Here is a 25,182-nt window from a genome sequence, read left to right as displayed (position 1 = left end):
ACTTTCACTACGGAACTGGACACATCCAACTGCTTCCACAGGTTCTTTCTTACTCTTCTTTAACTTCCTCTGCACCCAAGTCCCTAGTTCTGACACCATCTATGGGAGACCCACTCCCAATTCCCACCTTTCACAGGGTTCCTATGAGGAGGAAAAAGGCATAAGGAATTTGTAGATAGAAATATAGTAGGGAGAGAAACAGACAGAAACACAGGATAGCTTTGGGAGGACCTGGATCAAAATCCTCTAGCCCCTGGTATCTCTTCTAAAGGGCTTTTTATAACAATGTCAGGGGGTGAGGCAAATATCAAAGCATACAACATAGCCCAAGTGCAGACCTTTCCAAACACCTGGTAACCATGCACATGCTCAATCCATCCCCTTATACAGCCCTGCTGGGTAAAGCAAGCTCAGAACTCACTAGGAAACCTCTGTGGACCCCCACAAATATCAAAGCAGTGTATCTGTTAATCTGACTCCCAATAACCTATTGTTACACCCATAGATGAATGTACATCTCAGCCCTCATCAGAGAAGCCCATCTTTGCAGAGATACAAGGTATAGAGAGTGACTGGAATTCTTGACCCTAAATGAGACCTCTATATCACACTACTCCTCCCCAAGGTTCAGGGACCATTGTGGGAGAAGGCACAGAAAGACTGTGTGAGCAAGAGGTGGCAGGAGACAACAATGTAACAGTGTTTTCTAAAGGCAGGTCATTTGTCCCTATGAACTCAGTGTTTGTGACAGCATGCACAAACTCAAGTCAGACAAATCCCACCATACAGAGGGGAGATGGGCATGAAGTCCCATCCCTAGCTGAGGAGCTATTGGCAATTTACAGCTGCTAAGAGAGGGATGGACAGTTGTCTTTAAGGATGTGTCCCTGATTAATCAGTCATGTTATAGTGGAAGGCCATACACCTAAGAGTATATGGGCAACACGTATTAGGAAAAAGAGAGGACACAACGTTGGGTTGGTGAGGAACTGGGTGGACCTGGAAGGCACTGGGGGAGGGAATGAATAGGATCAAAATACAAAATTCTCAAAGAGCTAATAAAAATGAGAAATACTATCTGTACCTGTACTCTCATGGTAGCATGGTTTATAACAGGCAATGCCAGAGTCAATTCATTGCCTTATTTATTAGAGAAAGGATAGATAAATAAAATGCAGCACACATGGAACAGGATATGAATCATCCATGAAAAGGAGTCATCTTATTTACAGAGCATGCTGGAACCATGGATTTCTGCTAAGTGTAATGAGCCAGACACAGAGAGGTCTGCAATGCCCTATTCTCTCTTTTCGTAGAGGCTAAACTCTGAAAGTTGAACAACACTGAAGACCAGAGGAGGCAAGAAAACAGTAGAGGGCAACTGACATATGTAAGAGCAGTAATTAAAGAAGAGATCATGAATTTGCAATTGGGTAGGGGCACAGAAGGAGTGGGAAGGGGGAGAGAGACAGGGTGGGCATGGTGTAAATACAGTAAGCATGTATGAAATTTTCAAAAAACTCTTAAATTTAAAATTAAGAAAAGATAGAAGAGGAGCTGGGGGAGATTAATAATGGGAAATATATATATTCCTTTTCTGATCCTGTACTGAAGGCTTGACTCTTAGAACTATTGTAATGCCAAAAGCAAGATATGAGATATCTATCTCTTTAGTTTTAACCACATTTATTTTTTATTTAAAGTTGTTATATAATAGATCATATGAGTGTTATTGTAGTTTATAATGACATACACACACATATATATGTATATATATTTACAGACATTGCATAAACACATAATTTATATACACAGAAGAGCCTCAAGTCTTTGAAGGCTCTAAACATAAAGAAATGATAAAGAGATGTAGATAGCAATTACCCTGATCTTGTTAGTATATAGTCTAGACATGTGTTAAAATATTATACCACATCCCATAAACATGTACAAAATGTGATGTCAACAAAGATTAAAAAAAATCTGTAACAGTAACAACAAGATGCCAGGCTTAATTTAATCTCTTCAAATACAAATTCAGATCTTCCCGTGACAGAATCAACTTAAAATCCTGGCATAGAGAAGAGGCCCCAAAGATTTCCTGGTGATTTTTAGGTACCTGGAAGTGTGGAAGTGTCAGAGTACAGCTAGAGTCATATAACCCTGGAATTCTGTGAGATAATGGGACCAACTACATGTCTCAGTACCGGGTGGACCCAAACTGACTCTGCAGGTCCATCTCAGGACCTGAACCACAGAGGACTGCACTACCAAGGGCAGACTGACAGTCACATGCACAACAATCTCCTTACAGTAAGTGACTGTCCTTTGCCATCTTAACCACTGTTTGAGGTTGCCATTAATGCATAGAGGGAACATTATAAAATTATGTTCCTATTCTCAAGGGAGCTTGCTTTCCATAAAATTGATAGAAATTGTGTTTCTTTGGTATTTTGGTAAATATTGGCAACATTTTAATTGACCAAGGTCTAGCTGTAAGGTTCCCAAATTTGGGCAAGTTTGTTCCTATAATACATGAGTGTTCACAGAGAATTAGAACATTGTTTAGAACTACATTAAGTAAGAACTTTCATGTGTGCATTTTTTAAAGTTTGGATCATAAGTTGTGTGCATTATTTCTGTGGCACCAATCAGAATCCCCCCCCCCCCAAAAAAAAACCCACCCAATTCACTAATTATTTTGTAACAAATTATATTTTAAAGGAGGCAAAAAGGAAGAGACAAAAAGGAAAATGGTGAAAGGGAAAATACAACACTGAGTCTGAAATAGGTCCCTCAAAGCACAAAACTGACCTCGGCTGTCACGGCAGAACTGAATGCTTTATGCAAACTATGTAGCTGGGGAAGGACTGATGCACAAATCCTGCAGCTGATTTCAGACAGACAGGAATTCCTAATTTGCTCCAACCACATCAAGCTATTATCAAGTTGAAATAATCTTATCAATGCTTTCAAATATTTTGATTTGCTAATAAAGATTTATCTACTTGTTATATCTTATAAAAATCGATTTGTATTAGCAAAATTTAAGTGGTTTTTGAAGTAGAATCTCATTGGGATTAGAAAGAACTGGAGTTAGAAGGGGTATTTCATTTGAGGCAGTCATTTTAGCAGAAAGGTAAGATAAAGATGGCAGCTTGGAAGTGCTTATAATAGCAATTAGAGGACATGCATTGTTTCTGAACTTCAGCCCTGTAAATAAAATAACAAGCTAATAAACACCACATAAAAGGGTCTCTTATTGAAACTAATAGCAACTGAAGATGCATCTTTAAGAATTAGGTGAATGCATTATCAGCAACGTAAAGAGCATTTACCTTCACAAACGCGACGATCTTCAAGGAGATTGTTGCCAAGTACAAGGAGTTCATCACAAAGTCCATCAGGTTCCACCAGTCATGGATGTAATCCTGAAGTCCACCGTCCCACATCTGTTTAATTTCTCCCCATATAAAACCTGCATTTACAAAGATGTTCACTGTAAGTGTGACTTTCAATCACATCACTAAAAAAAGAGATATGCCCTGGAGTTACCACAGATATTGAAGCCATGAGAGACAGTGTAACTCTTTGTGGATAATAGTGGGTCTCAAATAATTTTTAAGACTGAGGACACTAAGCTAACTCTTGAAGATTTTTTTTTAGCTCACCATTCATCAAATTTGTTCATTTGATATATTACATTTTAAAAGTGTGATGTTTGGGGCTGCAGAGACAGACCAGCTGTGAAGAGCACTTACTGCTCTTGTGAGAAGATCCACCTGGGGGGTCACAACGACCATTTTTTGCCATGTTTTTCTTTTCTGTTTAAGATTATAATATAATCACATAATTTCTCCCTTCTCTTTTCTCTGCCCAGACTTTACCATATACCCCTCTTTGCTCTTTCAAATCCATAACCTCATAATTCATTAATTATTGTTACATGAATATATGTATATATGTATACATAAATTCCTAAGTGTAGCCTGCTCAACCTATATAATGTTACTTGTCCGTGTGTTTGCAGCGCTGACTATTTGGTAGTGGACAACCAATAGGAGAGCTCTTCCCTGGAGAGGACTGTGTCTCCCTTTCTCAGCATTCCTTAGGTGACTGTGATGGTTGGTGTAGGGCCTCATGGGCCTTTCTCTGTCCACTGGTATGACCACTGGTGCCATCCTTGTTTAGCTCATTTGTCCTTTTACCCACTGATAATTTTAGCCCTCAGCCCTCATCAAGGAAACTTTTCTTTGAAACAAGTGAAGCCATTACAGAAAGCCACAACTAATCAAAACTCAGAGTTGTGGAGCCCAATTCCAACAAATACATCTGCGAAACACCCGACACATCAGGGAACATCACAGAAGATGTGTAGAAAGATTGTAAGATCCAGAGGATTAAGGCATTTGCTGTGAGACTGTGTCTCCAGGCAATCAGAAGCTATACCCATAAAATCTTGCCAATATCTTTCTCCAGTTCTCAGGGAATCCACTGCCCCCTTCTGGCCTCTGAGGGAATTGCAGGCACATGGTGCACTTACATGCACACAAAATGTCCATCCACAAGGTAAAGAAATAATAATAATAATAAAGTCTTTTGAAAAGTGCAAGTTTTAAATTTCTCTGTAACTACACTTTTTTCATGGGAATGTCATAGAATGTTCTTGTAAGCATGGTTTAGACTATATTTTTTCTCCAAAGTCAAATGACTTTAAAAGTTGAAGGAAAATAGTTTATCTGGAAAAACAAAACAAATGCTTTTCTTTAGTAAAATGATCAAGGTATCTTACTTAGATTATTTAGGCAACTGGTGCTTTCAGAGGTCTACTTTCAATCTCAGAGAAGGGATGTTTACATCATTCATGTCAATTTACTAAGTACCATAGGCATACCATGCTAAGCAATAACTTCAGTACCAATATGAATTATCTTCCCTTTTCTAACAGAAAATATTGCATTATGTAATTCTCCAGAGTATTTATAAAGTATTTATATAGGTCATTATTTTATCTCCATAATCTTATTAAAATAATTAATAACTATTTTTAGAACCTAATGAGAGCTTTCAAATGATCTTGCACTATGAAATTTTAAAGAGATAAATTCATTTATTATAACTACATTCATCAAAATAAATGAGACTCCTGAATAACAATGATAGACAGAAATGCCACATCTAAAATACCAAATTTGATAGCTGCTGAGAACATAGGAAGTTGAAAAGATTATAATTGGTTTTTACTAAATGCAAGAAAAAGTCAGATTAACTATAAATACCATAACTTGTGACATCTTCACAAGAAATGTAAGAAATGAAGAGGAGTCAGGTTCATAGAAGAGCACGCCCCTCTTCCAGTCCCCTATGAGGAACAAGAACAGGGGGCCAGGGAGATGGCTCAGGGGGAAGAAGTGCTTGTCTTGCAAGCCTGACGACCTGAGCTCCATCTCTGTAATCCACATAAATACTGCGAAGGGGTAGATTGTCTGTAATGCCAGAGACCCCATGGCAAGATGAGAGTCAGAGATCGATTGCTCAGAATATCACAGGTCAGCTTTTCTGGAGTATGATGCCCCATGGCAACAAACAATAAGAGAGACCTGCCTCAGAAATAAGGTGGAAGGTAGGAGCTGACACCCCTGTGTGTTCTTCTCAACTGCTCCCACTCATATTCAAGAGGAAAATTACATTTTGAGCCAGGGCATGCAATGGTTACTTGTGTGGGAAAGACAGACCTGGTCCAAGCATCTCTCATATAAGGAGCAGAATGCTTAACCTGAGGAAGAGGCAAGACATAGTCCTGAGCATCAGGTTTATAAGAACACCCGGTGTAGTGGATGCTATCACTGGGCAGGGAACAGGAAACCACCCCATCTATGACCTGCAAAGTCTGAATGCCATAGCACGAAGGGCATCATCACAGACCTCTCCACCCAGAGGGCTCATGCAGAGGCCCCATTGTGACTCTGGATTAGAGCAACAGGGTCCTTCTGCCCCCAGTGTTAGCATGACATCCCAACTAGATTACCCTCTGAGACCTTCTTCATGAATAGATCTCTTGAGCTGTCATGTAGGGTTGGGACTGTTACTGAAGAAAGGAGAAACACAGAACTGAAAAAGATGCAATTCACACACTGGATTTCAGACCTGGTGAGAAACTTAGAATTTATCTCATATAACAAGGAAAAAAACTTGGCACACATAATGACACTTTCCTCTTGCACGGTGAAGGTATTTATTCCTGACACTCTGGGCAGGTTCTTGGGATGCAGTCCATCACCACAGCTTACATGGAAAATGACAGCACAAAGAGGCAGTGTGACTACTGCTGGGCTACTAATTACTGGGGACCCTAGGATATGAATCTCCAAATGCAGTGTCCAGATCTTTCAATATCCTTTATTTATTTTTTTATATAAAATTTTGCCCCGGAGATCAGAAGACATGCATATGAAAGCAGATATGTTTCCTGTCAGCCTTCAGTAGAATACACAGAGATGGGAACTAGACTATGCCAGTCAGATGAGGGTGGTGCCAGGCTGCACTGTAAGAATCAGCTTTATAGCAATAGCCAACTCCTCCCCTGTCACAACTGGAAAAAGGGTTGGGATTATATGATTTTAGATTACAAGATTCTACCATAATTGTAAAAGATTTCCAAGCAACGTTTTACTATTAAAATATCTGACACGAGATTAAGATCTGACATCTACAAATAGACAAGGACTTGAGCAACCTGCTCCAACTGTATAAATCTGATATTTGACTGGTAAAGGATGGACAGATAGCTTCCTGACAACTGTGCAGGATTCTCTGGCAGTTATGTTGCTCTAGACTTAGGGAGGTAGACCTTCCAACCTGGAGTCTAGAATGCCTTTCACTGTGCATCCTCAGAAATAGTTTTGGCAAGGTATGGAAACCCAGTCTACGTACCTCCCTAGAGAACAGCACTAGTTCATCCTTTCTTCATGTACTTCTGATTCAGTCATCTCAAATTTATGTGTATTATCAAATGTTACAGATCTTAAGAGTACCTGCAAAGCAATCAGAACACCGATGCACTGGAGGGCAGAGAAAGCCCTTGACAAGGTCTGAGAGAAGCATATTTTAACTTGGGAGTTCTTTAGGGTTCAAGGAAGGGAAACTTCAATTGGAAATTAGTATTGGATGCTACCCAAGGTTTCCTAAAACTAACAGTTCTGAAACTTGAAAGACTTTTGTGGAATCCATGGAGATGGATTTCACATGACCTTCCTGACCACCCAGCCTCTTACCCCACATCTGACAAAACAGAGGGGAAAAAAGATCCAGATAAAACTGGATCTAACAGCAGCAGCCTTTAAGAACTTGCACCAGCACTATAACATAACTTCAGCTATAGATAACATTATCAATTTACACTTGTTAGTTAATGAGCTGAAATACTTTTAAAAGACTTATTTTTAAAAGCCGTATTCATTTTTTTATTTGTATGACTGTTTTAACTGTCTTTATGTATATAGGAGCAGTATGAGGACACAGTCCCCACAGAGGCCAGAAGAAGGCATCAGATCCCCTGGAACTGGAGCTACAGATGGTTGTGAGCCACCATGTGGGTTTTGGGAACTGAACCTGTGTCCTCTGGAATATCTCTCCAGCCCTAGAATCTTTTCCTTAGTCTACGCCCTGGTCAGAGCATCATCTCACAATGTCCTCATACCTGCTTGATGGCTGTTGGTTTTTAGGCTGCTGTAATCATGCTAGTGAAATGCCAAGTTTTATCTCTTCTGGCAAGAGTCACCACATTTCCGAATAAACAAGCCATTAGAAAAATGAGAGGGTGCTGGTACAAACTGAGATGCATCCAGAGAGCTGACTATTCAGGGAAACTGAATACAAAACGGGAGAGAACAAAGCTTCAGGGGACTTCTGTCACAGTGTGTTTGTCCTGTCCCCAGAATGGAACATTTCAACATCTCGCTCTCTGTTTATAAACAGATGACATGATTTCTCAGAGCTGTGCTAGAAACCTTATTACAGGCCTTGAAGTTGAGAGTATGGACCCAGGATAGAAAGAGAATCGGAGCCCAAGACAGAACTTCCTTCCCTTTCAAAATGCTCTGGAGGCTTGCCCTGGATGTTTTTGTTTGTTTGTTTTTGTTTTTGTTTTTAAAGCTGTCCTATGGTGTTTTTCACTGGAGACACTTGAGAGCTCTAACCTGAACATGGCCATGAGGATTCCAGGAAGCAGGTAGTCTCGGATTTCACATTCCACAGTACAGATTATAAGCTCTGGGACGTAACTGTATAACAGGGAGAACAGAGGAGGGAAAGGGATCCTTGGCCTTGCCCTCTCTTGCTGTGGGTACACACACAGGTAGAAAACAACAGCCCTGAACAAAGAGTGAGAAACCTTTTCACCAAAGTAACCCCCAAGGGCCTATTGCTCAAGGCCCAAAGTTGCTGGACTCTGTCCTCTGAGGCCCCATTATTGAAGACAGAGTCCCCTGGTGAGACATCAAATCAACAAAGATAAAAAGAATACAAAGAATTCCTCACTAGTGGAATTTTCCTTTGCTTTGCAAATCAGGGACTAGAATGTATCTCTGGGCTCAGATGTCTGTCTCTGTCAAAAATAATTGTATTACTGGAAATTATTTTATGTAATGGGAATTGACATGATACTGGACCTCCAAGAGACATTGAATTAAGGGCAGCTCCTAGGGTCTCAGCATATATTTAAAACCTTAATCAAGAGGAAGACAAAAGCCTACAGAATCCGCTTCCTGAAGGCAGCTTGCAGATATATACACTATAGATAAACCTTCTTTTAGTAGGTTACTGAAAGATTTTAGGATACTTTCTGCTATCCCTCACTTGCCCCCTCCATTGCCATAGTCCACAAAGAGAAAACACTGGAAAGGGGGTGGCACGAATGCCACATTGTACTGACAGTGCAGTTTTTGTGCAACAAGAGAATAAATACCAGAGAGACACAAGGCTGATTAGCCTTTCATACTTCCTTAGTTCAAGTGAGGGGATCCAAGAAAATCCCCGAGCCTGAGGATTATACAGCAAAGAGCAACTAGCACTCCACACTCCCTGCTGGGGCATCTTCTTGACATTTAACTGGTGTATCTCTCTGTTGTCCAGTACATCATGGAAAAGGGAAAACTATTCAGGATGTCAGTGGTGCAGCTGGTGGCAGCCTGAACTCTTACTGTTCCATGTGTCTGGGCTGGCAGTCCTCTTGTTAAGTCCTGCACAATGCAAGGAAAAGCTGAGTGCGACTCTTCTTGCCAAACTCAAGAGAGACTTGAGGGGCCACCGAAGACCGTACAGACTGACAGCAGGGTGCAGGGATTGAGGGTCTGAAAGAAGTCACACAGCGCTGAATCCGATCCTGAGAACCTTGCAGTGTGTAGGCACAACAGGGCTATCTAGAGAGCACAATCCTTCCCTAGAAGGTCAGCACTTTCATTCCTGGCACAGGTCGTCAGTGATTCCCACTCAGCAGGACACTCAGGAAGAGGTGTGGCTGGGGCACCAGCAGGTTAATGAAGACTTAGTTTCTGCTTCCATCTGTCTCCCTAAGACAATGGGAATGGAGAGAGAATAGAGATCTGTGTACCCTGAGGTTGGTGTTGAAGCATGAGTCACATGTAGATGAACACATCCAGGTCCTTCAAGACATAACCAGTCTGACATTGAGAAGAGAAAGTCTCTAAAGTGGTTATAAGTTTAAAGTTTTTAAAATAGACCCGTCCTTTGCTGATTGGATTTAAGGCCCACTCCACAGCAGGTCAAAGAGCAGAGAATGGCGGTGAGGCTGTCTGCCTCAAATGGGACCTCTCTACCTCCACCCGCCCCAAGGCTCGGGACCACAATGGAAGAGGGGAGGAGAGATCATAATAGGCAGAGAAAACAGTGTTGTCTGGACCTGACAGGGCTTCTGTGCTCAGGAACTTACAGCAGCTGTGGCTGACCACACAAGACTTGCACATGATCAAGCCCATCAACATTTTAGCGTGGAGGAGAAAAGAGAAAGAGGCCCTGTCCCCTAACTAGGGATCTATGGATAGTTGATGGCTTGATCCCATAACTAAGGATCTATGGATACTTGATGGCTTCTGGGGGGAGGGAGAGTTAATCACCCCCCCCAGTGGATGGACTCATGCCCAGGAGTTCATGGCCAACACAAATAGGACTTGATGAGTTATTTTAAAAAAGACACAAAGTTAGGGGGAGAGGTGGGGATGGATCTGGGGGAAGGTGGGGGTGAGTTGCGAGAGAAATGGGGATGAATATGATGAAAATACACTGTATGGAATTCTCAAAGAATTAGTTCCAAATGTTACAATCAAATAAGCTGCTCTTACATTATAATAACTCAAGGTTTCAGGAAATCAGTATCTATGAGCCGTCTCATTCAAAAACAGAAAAAAGTTCTCTAATTTAGAGGGGGCTGAATAGACTGGCTGGAGAAAGTAAAACTAATTTGCATCTAGAGTCTAAGGAATAGAGTTTCTCATAACTGTCATATGAGAACTGAATCTATATGAAAATTTTCTTCCGTAATTGTTTCTCAGTCTTGAGTGTGTTTAAGTACCTCTGCAATGTCTGAATCAACTAAGCAAGATGATAACACAAAATCTCAATTTTCTCAAAATAATCCCCAGGGGTTCTGACTGTAGTCAGCAGACCAGCGAGAATGACATGATGCAAATGGCAATAATTACCCCGCATTTGAAGACATTTGAAAACCCTAAGTCACTGTGGTTCTGACATCACTATTTTAGGGAAACAGAGTGGGAAGACAAAATGAAGGAAGGCTGTGTCTTCAGGTTAGTTTAAAGGAATGCCATGTCAGATGGAAGTTAGAATGTTCATACCTAAGTATAATTATTTAATTATCAGTTAGGAAGTTTGAGTAATGTGGTAGCCTTTTCTATAGGATCTTCTTTAATTTAAACACGCCCATGAAAACCACAGCAGAATATTGAGACTGATGGGAAGACAGAAGCTTCTTTGCTGCAGGCACCCGACATGACTGGTAGAAGTCGCACAACGCACAATTTTTAAATGAGCTAATTCAGTTTTTCACTATGAAGATTACCATGTTCCACTGAAGATATACTCTCAGCACTTTTAAAAAACAATTGACTGAAACACCTTTTACAAATGCATCGCTCTCAACAGAAGTTTAAATATTAATAATGTTCTCAGAATCAAGGGAACCCAGAAAGTGATTCTTTGAAACTAGAAAGGAAATGTGTACTTCCCTCTCTCCCTCCCTCTCCCTCCTTCCCCCTCCCTCCGTCCCTCCTTCCCTCCCTCTATCTCTTCCTCCTCTCCTTGCTCTCATTTTCTTTCCTCCCTTCAACCACTCTTTCTCCTTCCTTTCTTCTCTTACATCCCTCCTCCATCCCTCCCTTCCTTCATGCCTCCAAGACATTGCTTATTCCAGCACTAGAGAGCCACACAGACTGTTCTAGACCAGTGGAAAGGGGAGGGGGTGCAGCAGCAGTGTGGTGGGGTGATACAAAGGATTTATTGTGTACACATGTGATATTCGACCTTGTCACAACCAAAGTGCATCCTGGAATGTGTTACACCTCTAATGAATTGCATACACTGCTCGGTCACGCTGAACCCCTGTCAAGGTGGAGGAGACGCAGGAAACAGTGTGCATGTGAGGAGGCTTGGTGTTCCAGAAGCTCTTGCTCCCTGTAATCCTGTGTCTTCCATTCCTGGGCTCAGTGTCTCATAGAGGACCAAGGCTCTTTGCTTGGAAGCTCTGGGATTTGTTATACAAACATGCACCTGTTGGCCCCTTGATTTTGGACAAGGACTCTAGCTTCTCAAAGCCTGTCTCCTTCCTGTGAAATGAGATATTCCCATCATTCACTGTGGCATGATGGAGCAGAGTTACCGTGACATCCACAGGAGAATGGGCATTTCCATTGTTCTGTCTCTTTAGCTTCTAATACTGTTAGGCAACAATTGCTATTATTGTAATTTCAAACCAAGGAAAACTAATTCAAGCACCCGTCCAACTCTTTGGCCTTTTCATGTTGGGTGTATAGCTTGCTTTTCCCATATGCTCCCCTCTTCTCATCTACACTACACACCAACATTCTCAGGAGGCCTGTAGATTTGTCTTTGAGTGTTAAATTGGACGTACACTGCCACAGCCTGACAGAGTTCATTTTTTCCCCAGTAAAGAATTCAGTTACTGTGAGAGAGTCAGTGCACAGACAACAATTTGAATATTCCTAAATATTGTATGTCTTGATAGTTTACTGTGCATAACTATATAAAAATAGCTTTTAGACAGCCCACCAGCACACACAGATAAATAGGAAAGATGAGAGGGAAATGTGTCATACTGTAATGGTTGTCTTTTTTTTTTTTTAATATTACAACAGTCCTTTAAAATATCAAATGGCTGTTAGGCCAGTAGGTTTGGATCTGTACATGACTGCAGATAGTCTGTTGATCTTACTTGAGAATTGTGCCAAGGGGGAAGAGTGGAAGAAAGCTAAAGGCTAGCTTCTTGTAATTGGAACACCAACTGGAGCTGATTGAGGTCCCAGGTGCTTTAGAAGTAAGGCTGAAATCATGAGTCATTGAGGACATATGATCTTAGTGACTATTTGAGAAATGGATTGTTGAGGTATAGCTCAGTGGTAGAGCACATGCTTAGTCTGAAAGAGACTCTGGGTTCACTCCCTAGCACCAAAAGTTGGAAAATGAAAATGATCACAAGAATAAAAATTATGTAAATACACACACACACACACACACACACACACACACACACATAATGGTCACAATAAGATAGATTGTTGGCTCCTGTGAGTGTTAAGATGATAAGATCAACATTATTAATTCCACATTGCCTATTTGGCAGACTCAGTTGAAAATGTTCAGACTTGTTAATATCAACACTTTAAGCTGTAAATTATACAGCAAATGGTGGAAATGAGAAACCAATGCGGCTACAGAAAAAAATACGAAAGAAGCCTGCGAGGCAGGCAAGCTGGGTAACGTGGATATTGTGAGCATGTCTTGCTTTGCGGCTTGCAATGCACCAGGCTCTATTTTTAGCAGGGCTGAGATTCCTGTCTCTGCTCCATCATCTCCTCAGTTCACCCTTCTCATCATGTTCACAGTGCATCGATTTACATGCTGTTTGACTGTGGCCTATTCATAGGCATGACTTAATGCCAATCACTGCACAGCCGTGTTTCATTCCCTCTCAGGAGCAAAGCGTTATTTAATATCTGACCACTTTTCCTGAAGAGCTACTTTTATAACAAAATGTTATTGTTGTAAATTTTTATGACAAAAATTGTCACAGATTTTTGCTAAGTTGATTATATAAGTATATATGCATATGTACATGTATATATATTTACTTCGATGCACTATAAAAAAGTATAGCATATATTTACCTGTTATAATGGATCTTGAGGAAAATCCCAAACTGGCTTTTGGAAGGTCTGAAAACTAGCATCCCAAGGAATTTTTTTCTTTTCCTTAATTTTATTTTCATATGCAGTATTTGCCTGCATGTGTATATGCGCACCATATGCATGTAGTGCCTTTGGAAGCCAGAAGATGGTGGGACGGGAGTTACAGATGGTTGTGAGCTGCCATGGCGATGCTGGTAACTGAACCTGGTCCTCTGCAGGAGTAGCCAGTGCTCTTGACCACTGAGCCCTCTCTCCAGCCTCAAGTCCTTCCACCTTGTTATTATAAATCTAGACCCTTACAATGCATGAACTAGGGAATGTTGGGGTAAGGAAATGGAACTAAAGATGTCCTACTTCATCAGCTATCAGCCTTGGGCAAGAAAATATAGAGGATTCACTGATACAGCCTTCAAACCGGACCACGCCCTTTTAATCTACATCACATGTTTGTAGAAGGGTCTAAGCACCCGACCCCAATGCTGTCTCCCGCCCCTGTGTGAAAATGGCAATTTTCTCTCCCTGATCAGGGCAGCTCAGTAGATTCAAAGGTGTGTTAAATGTCATCCAATGAAAATCCTTTCCCTTTATTGGTGAAGGCACTGAAATCCTGGAGGGTTTGTGACTGCTTATGTTTGAAGTTCCATAGCGGCAGCCTCTCCACAGAAGTATCCCAGTCACAGCTCACAACCCTTATAAACCTGGATCCTCTAGAGTACTTCAGTCTTAATGGTGTGGCTCTCATGATTCTTTTTTTTTTTTTTTTTTTGCTTTTCAAAAACAGGGTTTCTCTGTGTAGCTTTGGAGCCTGTCCTGAAACTCACCCTGTAGCCCAGGCTAGCCTCGAACTCACAGAGATCCACCTGCCTCTGCCTCCCAAGTGCTGGGATTAAAGGTATGCACCACTACCACCAGATTTGGCTCTCAGGATTCAACAACAGTATAACTATTTTGAGAGATCTACCCGATACATAGACACCATTTATCACATGCCCTATTGCTGAAGTGAGATAATCATTCACATACAGGTTTTTAATTCTAGGAAATATTTTTGCACTCTAAAAGCTCCCAAATCAATTAGCCTCCTGTGGTCATATCATCCTGAAAAGGTTGCCTCTGGCAGATACCTCAGACTGCTGGAATTATAATACACTTAAGTCCATACATTAACCACTGAGCTGTGGCTCAGATACCATCTGTTTCATCCACATGTCAAGGAATATTCTGCTACTAATTTACCATATAGCAGGCAGTCAAATGCAGTTTTAACCACAAATGTTATTCAAAGTTATATGTTTCTATTTTTATAATATTTACCATTTTTTGCAGTTCTGAGCATTAATTCATTACTCATTCCTTCCAGTGAAATTTAACCTGCATCTGGCCAAGTGCCATTAGCTCACTACGCAATAGAAACACCCTTTGACTCTTTGAAGGTATTCAATGTACACTCATTGATTGCACAAAGGCTAGATATACTATGGAGGCTCACAACACTGCATTTGTAACATTTTCCTAAAAAAGGGTGTGCAATCCATATGGGATGTCAGGATTTCCAGATATGCAATGTGAGTTATGAATACTTAGATAGGACCTCTTAAGTGTTTTGCTAAGAATTATTCTAGAAAGTTTTTTATGAAGAAGATTAATGTAAACTATGTCCCTTGTGTGAGATAATTTGGTGGAGAGCAATAATTTCATCTTACTATCAACTCTAATGCTGTAATGATTTTTTGAAGACTTACAGATCTAAGCTTTCCTTTTAACCTCAATAAGTACATAGTGTACAAACATCAGATTAGTTAAAACTGACTCTACGGTTCACTTGGGATGGTATTTATAAAAAAGTAGTAAAATGTAAAACAGCCAATCTCAGGTCAATATACTTTTTTTTTTTTTTTTTAGCTACTATTGAGACTGATGGTAAGTTTTAGGACTGAAGGTGAGTCTTCTTTCTCCTGACTGGTTCCTCACTTGAGTCTCCTCACAGTTTTGAAGTTAACCCAAGCAGATCTCCCAAGATCATGAGTTGTAAAGTATATCATGTTTCCTAACAAGCTGGGTCTGATACTACCGGGATTTCAATCAAAGAGGTAAGCTGAAGAATGTGATTTCTCCAGAAACCACAGTAGGATACTTCTAGAAAAGGATAATTAAAATACAAATTCTAAGCATGACTACAGCAACAGGAAGAAAGGAAGGAAAACACAGTTTCTAATAGTAATAAATGAGGTTTCTACTCTGATTTGTAGCAGTTCTAAAATAATTGTCTGTCTTTGGTAACATGGAGGATGAAAATTTTCTGTTGTTCAATATCCTAATTTTCTAACTACAGAATTTTCAAAGATAAAAAAGTAGTTAAAGTTTTTAAAACATTATGTGTGCATATATATGTATATATACATATATATGTATAAATCAGTTCTTTAGAGAGACACATACTTATCTTATGGAATGCATACAAGAAAATTGGGGCTGGGGATGCAGCTCAGTCAGTGGCAGACCATTTGCTTACCCCTGTAAAGGCCCTGGCTTAAGATGGCAGCACAGGGGAAAAATAAGAGATTATGTGTGGCCAATGAACACGCCAAGAAGATTCAAAAGACAAGCCAGGCACAAACTCTGAGTCATTTGTGGGACATGGAGTCATCACCACCTGTAATCTTATAACCTGAGATTGCCTTTCCTGGGCTGCCTCTGGGAGCAAGCCCACCACAGCTGGCAAGACATCCATTTGGTTTTGAGGGTTCGAGCTACCACAGTCAGAGCCTCCGTGTAATCTCCCTCAGCCCCAAACATTAGTGAATGTTCTTTCTAGGCAACAGAACTCCACGGCAGAAACACGTTTGGTATTATATTTTCTAAGGTAACACATTTACCCAGGACCCACGGTAATATCATCCACTCCACGATGGTTGGTGGTGGACCTTGTCTGTTCAAGTCTGACCTGTCGATGTGCTGAGAGGCTAGCAGCAGCAGGAACAAAAAAGTCAGATAGGAGGCTGTGTGGCAGATAAACTTGATGAATGGCTTTCTGATGAACAGGCCAAGTGGGCTTTTGGGAGCTATCAGGTAGCACACGGAGAAGACGGGGAAAAGCAGTCCTATAATGAAACACGTCACCATCTTCACCGCCCAGTGTCTTCTCCTCCAGCCTGGGAATTCATCGTACCAGCGGGATGCGAGCAGCTGCTGGCAGTTGGGCTGGGCAACAAACTAGGAAGAAAGGACAACGAAAATTAAGTCCCTGTTATATGGAATGACCGCAGCTCAGCAGGAAGAACCCAAGAGTCAGCTTTATCCTTGAACATACAGTGTTAGTAAAATGACAACTTTTAATGTTTTCCTTATTTCATATTAAAATAAAATTTAAATGAACCATATATAGTCTTTGGGAACGCAATATTAGAATTCAAAGAACACAAGCTGTAGTTCACCTGACACTAGAGTAAAATAATCAAACACCAAGTCATTCTGAGAAATACTGCATAAGGAACACCTATTTCACGCAAGACTCAGTGCTGCATGTGGACTTAAACGAAGTCAAAACAGGGTACCGGCACCTGAAGTGGAGTCAGAGGGAAGGCATAAGAATAACACAGTGTTCTAGTTTTATTCTCTGTTGCTATGATAAAACACTGACCACAAAAGCAATTTGGGGAGGAAATGATTTATTTAGCTTACAGGTTAGAGTCCATTATGCAAGGAAGTCAAGGCAGGAACCTGGAGGCAGTAACTCAAGTGGAGGCCATGGAGGAACGCCATTTATTGGCTTGCTCATCTATCTTCCTAACAAAGTCCAGGGCCCCCTGCCCAGAGATGGTTCTCATAGCAGAATGGGTCCTCCACCGTCAGTTAGCAATTTAGAAAATGCCCCCACAGACATTCCCACAACACAACCTGATGGAGGCAACTCTCCACTTGGCATTCCTTCTTCCCAGGTGTGTCTAGGTTTGTGTCACATTCACACACACACACACACACACACACACACACACACACGCACGCACGCACGCACGCACAGCTATTCAGCAGACATAGGATATGCCAGATAGTTAAGGAAACTCCCGGGATGAGATGCAATGTCTTGTTGTTGTTGTGTGAGTCAGGGTTTCTCTGGCAGCCCTGGACACCCTGGAATCCTGGCTGCCAGATTCCATTCTGGGCAACTCTGGACCAAAGTGTTCCTGGCTGGGAAACTTCTGTAACCCATATCCTGTTCTGCTTGGGACATCGCTCTGTCCCCTCCCACTAATTGGAGGGGACTTTTGGGGGTGGGAGTGGGTCAGCCACACTTCCTAGATAGGTCACTAAGTGGGTTTCCCCAGCACCCTCAGGAGAAAGGGGTCTTAAAGTGACAAGTCTCTCCAGTTCAGTGCCACATGGAGAGAATTTGACCTTGACCCCTTAGCCTTGGTGCTGAAGAGGATGAACTGGGCAAGCCACAGACTACTGGGTATTCGGAGTACAGGGGATGACACTCAGTTACCCTGTACCTATATACATAGGACATGAAATTCATTTGTTTGTTAACATCATAACTTCTTGGTTTAGTTATTTATCATGACTTACCCATGGTTTTAATTTTTCTTCTTTATTTAGAATTTCTGTCATAAACATGTATGGATTTTGTTATCATAAAAGCAAATATGTATTCAATTGGGTTCAGTTAATAGGCAAATAAACATAAAATATTATAAACAAGACAATGAAAGTCATGATAGCTGAATTTAGTAGGAAATCACCAAGCACATTATGAATACACTGGCTATCACATGCAAGCTATTTTGCAAACATTTTACCCCAGTGACAAGCTTAGGATATAGCACAGATGCTGCTTTCTCCTTTTAAATGAGGGGGGCAGAAGTGCTGTAAGAAGTCTCTGTCATTACACAATTCAGACCAAGAGGAAGTGCTTAAACACAAATTTCAGGTTTCCTATCACAAGTTTCTTCACTGTGACTGACACCTCAGCATCACACGAATGGAGAGGATGTGAAGTCTTCTGGGTGCAGTGGTCAGGGATTCCTTCCAGAGAGAAGAAAGCTGTCCACAACAAGACATGGCAGCGGGCAACGGCCTACACTGGTGGTGAAGTGTAAGGTGTATTTAAGAAATGTCAGTGTGGTGCTAAGTGAGACGGACATTAATGACCTGAAGAAGGACTCTGTTGGCATCACAAGATGGCTTTCTCTACATGCAGACTGGACACTGTCTTTTCGTAATTCTTTTCACCCTTCCCCACAGTCCTCACGTTTCTTCTGCTCTCAGCCATATGAAAATCCTGTAGGTAAGACTGCCTCTTTTTTGACAGTGTGCAAGCAAACGATCCCTGGGTGACCAGAAAAATGCTTTCCCAAGAACAAAAAGAACACTAGGCTGAGCTTGGGAAATCCTGATGAAGAGAGGGAAGAAGGATTGTAAGACATCACAAGAAAACTCACAGAATCAACTAACCTGGGCTCATAGGAGCTCACAGGGGCTGAACTGACAGCTAGGGAACCTGCATGGGACTGATCTGGGCCCTCTGCATGTATATGACAGTTGTGTAGCTTGGTCCTCTTGTGGGACTCCTAACAATGGGAGCAGAGGCTGCCTCTAACTCTTTTGCTGGAGCCTGGGACACTACTCCTCATACTGGGTCACCTTGCCCAGCCTTAACACATGGGGAGGGGCTTAGTCTTACTGCAACTTGATATGCCATGTTTTGTTGATATCCATGGGAGGCCTCCCCTTTTCTGAAGAGAAATGGAGGAGGAGTGGATTGTGGGGATGCACAGAGGGAAGGTGGAGGGAGGGAAACGGGAGTGGGGGGGACTGCGTTCATAATGTAAAATAAATACATTTAATTAAAACGAAGAGCAATTCAGCATCTGAGGTGTTGGGCCATGTTGATTAGATAAATGACAATTTATCTTCTTGTCCTCCACACTTACTAATCCAAACATATAGTGGGCAGAGCGACATGAAACAAATCCAATTTTTATGATCATGTGATAAGTAAATACAGACAAAAAGAGCCTTCAGGCGGGGGGTGAGGAGGGCATTCTGTTTTTATTGTGAGTGATTTAATTGCCTTTAAGGTGCTGTAGAAAGCAATGTTTAAATCTGTATCAAAGAATCAAGCTTTTTTTTTTTCTGACCAAAGGCAGGCTTTCAAAAGTTAAGGCAGAGTTCTCACCAAGCTCACGATGGACCCTTAAGAAGCTCTGTTCCTTCTAGAGCTCCATTTGCTCCACATTTACAAACAGTGTAACATTTATTTAATTTCCCATGACATAATATTCTTGAAGAATTAGAATTAACACAGGCTAAAAGATTCTTTGTGCTTACAATTTTTTAAAAGATTTGTTCATTTTATTTATGTATGTTTTGCTTGTGTGTATGTATGTGCACCATGTGTATGTTTGGTGACCACACAGGCCAGAAGAGGGCATTAGATCCCCTAGAACTGAAGTTACTGATGGCTTTGAACCACACAATGTGGATGCTGGGTCCTCTGTAAGCACAAAAAGTTCTCTTAACTACTGAGCTCTCTCTCCAGCCTGCTTAAAACATTTTAATGGGACAAACATCCATTAAAGATGGAAAAACCGGGTCTATAAATGTCTATGATCTCATCAGTCTCCACATATGAACAGACCAATCAAGAGTGTAAGCAGAGATTAACACATTTCATACACTCAGGAAAAGTGAATGAAAGGTATAGAGATGGGTCAACACAGTCTAAATGAAGATGAGGACTCACGACGCTCCCTCTCCTGATCTAAGTTTCATGATAGGGTAAGAGACTCCACACTTACTTTGGCACTCACAACTTTAGAGTTGTCAGACCATCTTTGGTTGATGGAAAGGTCATATGTCATGGTGGGAGAGAATGAATGTTCCATCATCCCTTTTGTTACCCCTGAGGTATTGAATGGGGACACCTCACTGATACCATGAGGATCTCCTTCCAACAGAAACAAGCTAGGAGCCAGGCCTTAAACACATGGGCCCTAATTCAAGCTATAGTGTTCACTTGAGATTTACTTTTTATTTTATGTGTATGCCTACATGTGTGTGACTCCATTTATAACCCTTTTGCATAGACATATAACTTAGGAAGCTTCAACAGCAGTAGTTTCCACATGGCTCTTCAAAAGGCCTTAGCTGTCTCTCCACATTCCCCCCTTTACCCTGTCCTGACCCTGCTCAGTCCTCCTGGTCTACTCTCCCTTCATCTCTCCATAACACTCAATTCTATTTTGTATTTCTGGGTGACGCTTTACTCCCCTCTCATCCTTCACTAGGTACCCAACCTCTGTGGATATTTGGATTGTAGCACACCTATCAAAAGCTGAATGCTAATGTCCACATGTAAGAGAAAACATATAATAGTTGTCTTTTTTTTGTTCGGGGCTCTACATTGTATTACAGGAAATTTGCTCATCAGTGTTCACTGCTGCTCTGTTCACAATAGTCGGAAAGAAACTGGAAACAGCTTGAATGTCCATAAACTAAAAAATGAACAATTAAAAAGCGGTACATTTACACAATGGAATATTATTCAGCTGTCAAGAAAAATGAAATTATGAAATTTGAAAGTAAAATGGAAGGAACTAGAAAAAAACATCTTGAGTGGGGTAACTCAGAACCCAAAAGATTACAGAATTTTTTTTTTTTTTTTTTTTATAAAACAACAACAACAACTACAAAACTTTTAATTGCTAAAGTAGATGATCTCGTCTTACACTTTCTTCCTGTCTCTTTTGTCTTCTTCCTAACTTCCTGTCTCCCTCATTTCTTCTCTTTTCCTACTTCCTGTCAGTTTGCTCAGCTTTCTCCAACTCCTTCTGAAGGACTCTTCCAGAGAACGGACCCTCCCTCTGAGCCCTGGTGGGACATAGCAGTGTTGTTCATAGGAAGTTGGGGGCCTGCAGCCTAGGCTCCTCCGTTTGTCTTCCTGCAGCAGAACCTGTCACAGGAACCACCACCCTCTGCACACTCCCAGCCTGGGTGAAGGGAATCTCACCACAGGTCCGCACTTCAGCCTCTAGCCAACCCCGACAGGAAGAGAATTTCCAGCCATTGCATGGACACTCACAAATAAACGTCATAAACATTCAGATTTACACCGGTCCCACACATTGACAAAAGAGGCATTGACAATTATTTCTAAATTCCTCATCATTTGTACTCAACCTTGAAGACATTTCTAAAGCCTGATCCTTTAAGTATTTACAGAACAGCCGAGCCATGGGATTCTAATCACTGAGGACACTGTGAAAATGACTGAATCTAATCTTGTTTTTATAAATAAATTGTGATCCAAACTGAATGAATTGAAAAACACACAAAATACTAAAATTCCAAAACATAAAGGAAAATGATGAGAAAGAATAAAATTAAAGAGTATATTTAAAAGAAATATTTAAATTAACTGAGCAATCAGCACTGAGTAGGCAGGAATTGAAACATTAGCTACAGATAAAGCAAACTGGAAGGATCCAGACAATGAGTGCAACATAATGGATGTTCTGGCCCGATATGATTTATTTAGTATTTACTCTTCCTTCATATTTTCAGCTTTGCATTGTATTTTTTTCTAGCTTAAAAACTCATACCCAAAATTTACACGGCAGCCATATTCTCAAAAAGAGCAAAACATGTATATTCTAGAGGTAACCATTCTGCCTGACTTGAGTGCCCCTGCCCATCTTTTTTGTTTTTTTTCCAAAAGTATGTTTTATAATGTTGATAACAGGATTTCAGGGCTCTCAGGACACGGAGAGTTCCCAAGAACCAAGTCATCCATAGCTGAAAACCCTTTTCTGTTATATCATCCATTTACATCCCTTCAAAGTCGCCAGTGACCTTCAACTCTGGCTGTCTGTTGCCCAGTTACAGTTGTGTCCACAATGAAGACAATTCTTCTAGTCTCCCTGAGCATATTCAGATCATGTGACTGACTATATCTATTTGCTTCGTTAATCAAAGCACTATTTCCCCATGCTGTTTCCTGACGTGATGAAAGTCAGCATTGTCCATCAGACTCTAGCTAGGTAATTGGGAGTGAGAGAGATCACAGTCTCCCGAAAATAGTAAGTCCGTTTCTGGGAACTCACTGTACATTGAAGATGGGTGATGTTATAGATAACTTAATAAAACCTTCTGAAACAGGGAGGTACAGAAAGCTGGGGAAATGATGCCCATTGTAAAATGGTCACCAGAAATTCAAGGCAACAAGTTAAGCCTGAAAAACAGGCAGGCTTTTAACAAATACAAGCTGGCTGGTGTATATGTACCACATTTTCTTAATCAGTTCTTCTGTTTGGAAAAGACCGTATTAAAAATTTTGATGCAAAATCCCTGAGCTAGGCTGTAATTTACTGTGGACTTAGCAGAGATACAGTAGAAAGGGACACTGTCACCATCCCTTAGCATCTATGTAAAAAGATTTCTTCAGGAAACTCCTGAGTCCATGTCCTTGTTATTTGCAGTGTGGGATGAGGCCATACTGGCATTAACTGGGGACGTCAGTGACACAAGGCATCAGTCCCAACTTTAGACTCAATGAGTAATAATATGCATTGTACGACTCTTGTCCATGTTAACTGTGTATAAACACTGGTTTAATGTATTTGATGCCGAATGAAACTACCTATAGTTCTAGTGAATAGAATAAGTATTTAAAGGCTAGTTAGAATTCAATACAAATATACACTCTAATGATTACAAAAATATCAGGTCATGACAGCTGAGAGAAAGAATTTTATAACCAAATGTTAATTAATATGTCTTAAAAAGAATAATTATTAGAGAAGGATTTATATGAGAAAAATAACATTCATAATAATAGTAGTAACTTAAAAATAAGAGAATGTCCATAAAATAACTAGTTTGCAAATTGTTTTCAGTAGCTTTCTTGAAATTAAAAAAAAAGAACAACCTCCCCTCCCCCCCAAAAAAAAAGAATGGATCTTTAATCAGATCTGAGAAGATGAAGGAAAAAGTCTCAAGAATGATCAGAAAGACTAATTGAGAAGCTGGAGAGCCTGTACTCCATGCTAACAAGCCCTCTGGCTTTCAGTGCAAAGAACTATCTAGTGGGTCATCAGGTTGCCTAATCACTGTCCTTAAACATGCATGATAAACTAGATTTTCAGAATGGTTATCAAAGATGTCCTGTCACTTGGACACCATGTGTCAGTGAGGAGTAGCCAAACTCCCACTAATCATGTTAGCCAGACAAGCACAGAATTACATTTCCTAAAATACTCTTGAGTCTGTGTTCAGAACTGGTTTAGAAGATGATCTGCAGTGAAAGTGAATAGTAACAGGAGGCTGGAAATGCCAGGCCGTCTGAAAAGGGAGGGTGATGATAGCTCAACACAGAATCCATTAAACTATTGAACTTGATATGGGCCTGGTGGTTCATGCCTATAATTCCAGCACTCAGGAATCAGAAACAGGAAAACCAAGAATTTGAGGCTAGCCTGGTCTGCATAGTGAGAAATAGTCTCAACAAACAAACAAACAAACACTGAAGAAACAAATAAGTTGAACCTAGAAAACAAAGCCAACTAAGTGGCCAGAAACTATAATCACAAGGTACAGGCAGCTCTTTGAAAATTACAAAGGGAAGCAGTTAGTACAATCTCCATGCCTGCTCACCATTACCCATCTGAAAGCATAGGTAAATAATTGAAATAATTTGTGAAAATAGCAACTATTTCTAGGATGCTACTTAAAGTTTTCTTAGAATGAACAGACATGGGGAGGGGGGATTTACTGGCTTTTGATGGAACCATGCCTGAATCTTCATGTGTTGAATAACTTCGGACAGTAGTAGAGGGAAAGAGAGTGAGGTGAGGCTCATAGCCAGGTATTAAGGACTGACTCTGCAGTCCCCAGTTTCCGATGGGCAAACAAGACTTCCTCACAGAGACAAGGCATATCCAGAAATGGTGTTTCAATCTCCATTAAAGTCAAAGATTGACGAGTGGTTCTGTCTCCACCAGGGCAGGAATCCAGAGCAGACATGAGCAGATTGAGCATGCATGTTAAGCGTTCTTAGGAGATAAAAGGGTCTAATCATTGTTCTGTTCCCTGCCCTGCATATTTCCACAACCAGAGCTCCTATTTCTTTAAACAACTTTATCATGAAAAAGTGGAAATATAAATTAATTCGCACATTACAATTAAACAGACCAAAGTCTATACACCTCAATGAACTTCTTTGCAGTTAGAATAGCCATCCAGAATGGCTGGGTGAGCAGTAGAAAGACAACCAGCTTTCTACCCTCTTTCATAACTCGTGTCCATCACCTGAATTCAGTCCTTCCTCATCTCCTGTTACTCAGCCATCTTGTTCTCTCTCTACATGATATGCTGTGCCCACATGCACATTTGTTTTCACATGTACACATGTCATTGGCCAGATTCTGCATCTCAGGGAGAAGAGGCAAGTTTCTTTCTTTCTGAGATTGTGTGGCTTCACTTAATATTATATACTCTAAGTCCATTCATTTTTCTGCAGGCTTTTGTGATTACATTCTTCTTTAGAGATGAACAACATTTATATATCATATCTGTATGTATGTGTGTTTCATTATCCATTCATCTGTTGGTTGACAACTAGGTTGATTCTAATTCTTTGCTATAGTGAATTAAGCAGCAATAAACACGGGTGGATACTGAGGTGTCTGGGTATATACCCAGAGTGAAATTACTATAAGTTTTTGGAAAG

General features: G+C 40.8%; 1 protein-coding gene across 7 annotated transcripts in view; it reads right to left on the bottom strand.

The window, feature by feature from the left end:
- Positions 1 to 25,182, bottom strand: part of Trpc4 (transient receptor potential cation channel subfamily C member 4) — a 186,156-nt gene that overhangs the window by 45,593 nt on the left and 115,381 nt on the right. For 5 of the 7 annotated variants that reach the window (XM_036191200.1, XM_036191198.1, XM_036191201.1 and 2 more), the window contains 2 exons: positions 16,331 to 16,667; positions 3,336 to 3,475 (listed from right to left, as the gene is read on the bottom strand). In XM_036191200.1, coding sequence (XP_036047093.1) covers positions 3,336 to 3,475; positions 16,331 to 16,667 — 477 coding nt within the window. Of the gene's footprint in view, positions 1 to 3,335; positions 3,476 to 16,330; positions 16,668 to 25,182 lie in introns of those variants that run through there. The other 2 variants (XM_036191203.1, XM_036191204.1) reach the window with 2 other exon arrangements.

The sequence above is a fragment of the Onychomys torridus genome, chromosome 6 (genome assembly GCF_903995425.1).
Source record: "Onychomys torridus chromosome 6, mOncTor1.1, whole genome shotgun sequence".
Classification (NCBI taxonomy): domain Eukaryota; kingdom Metazoa; phylum Chordata; class Mammalia; order Rodentia; family Cricetidae; genus Onychomys; species Onychomys torridus.
The sequence above is the reverse complement of the archived record's forward strand: the minus strand, read 5'-3'. Positions and strand labels throughout refer to the sequence as shown.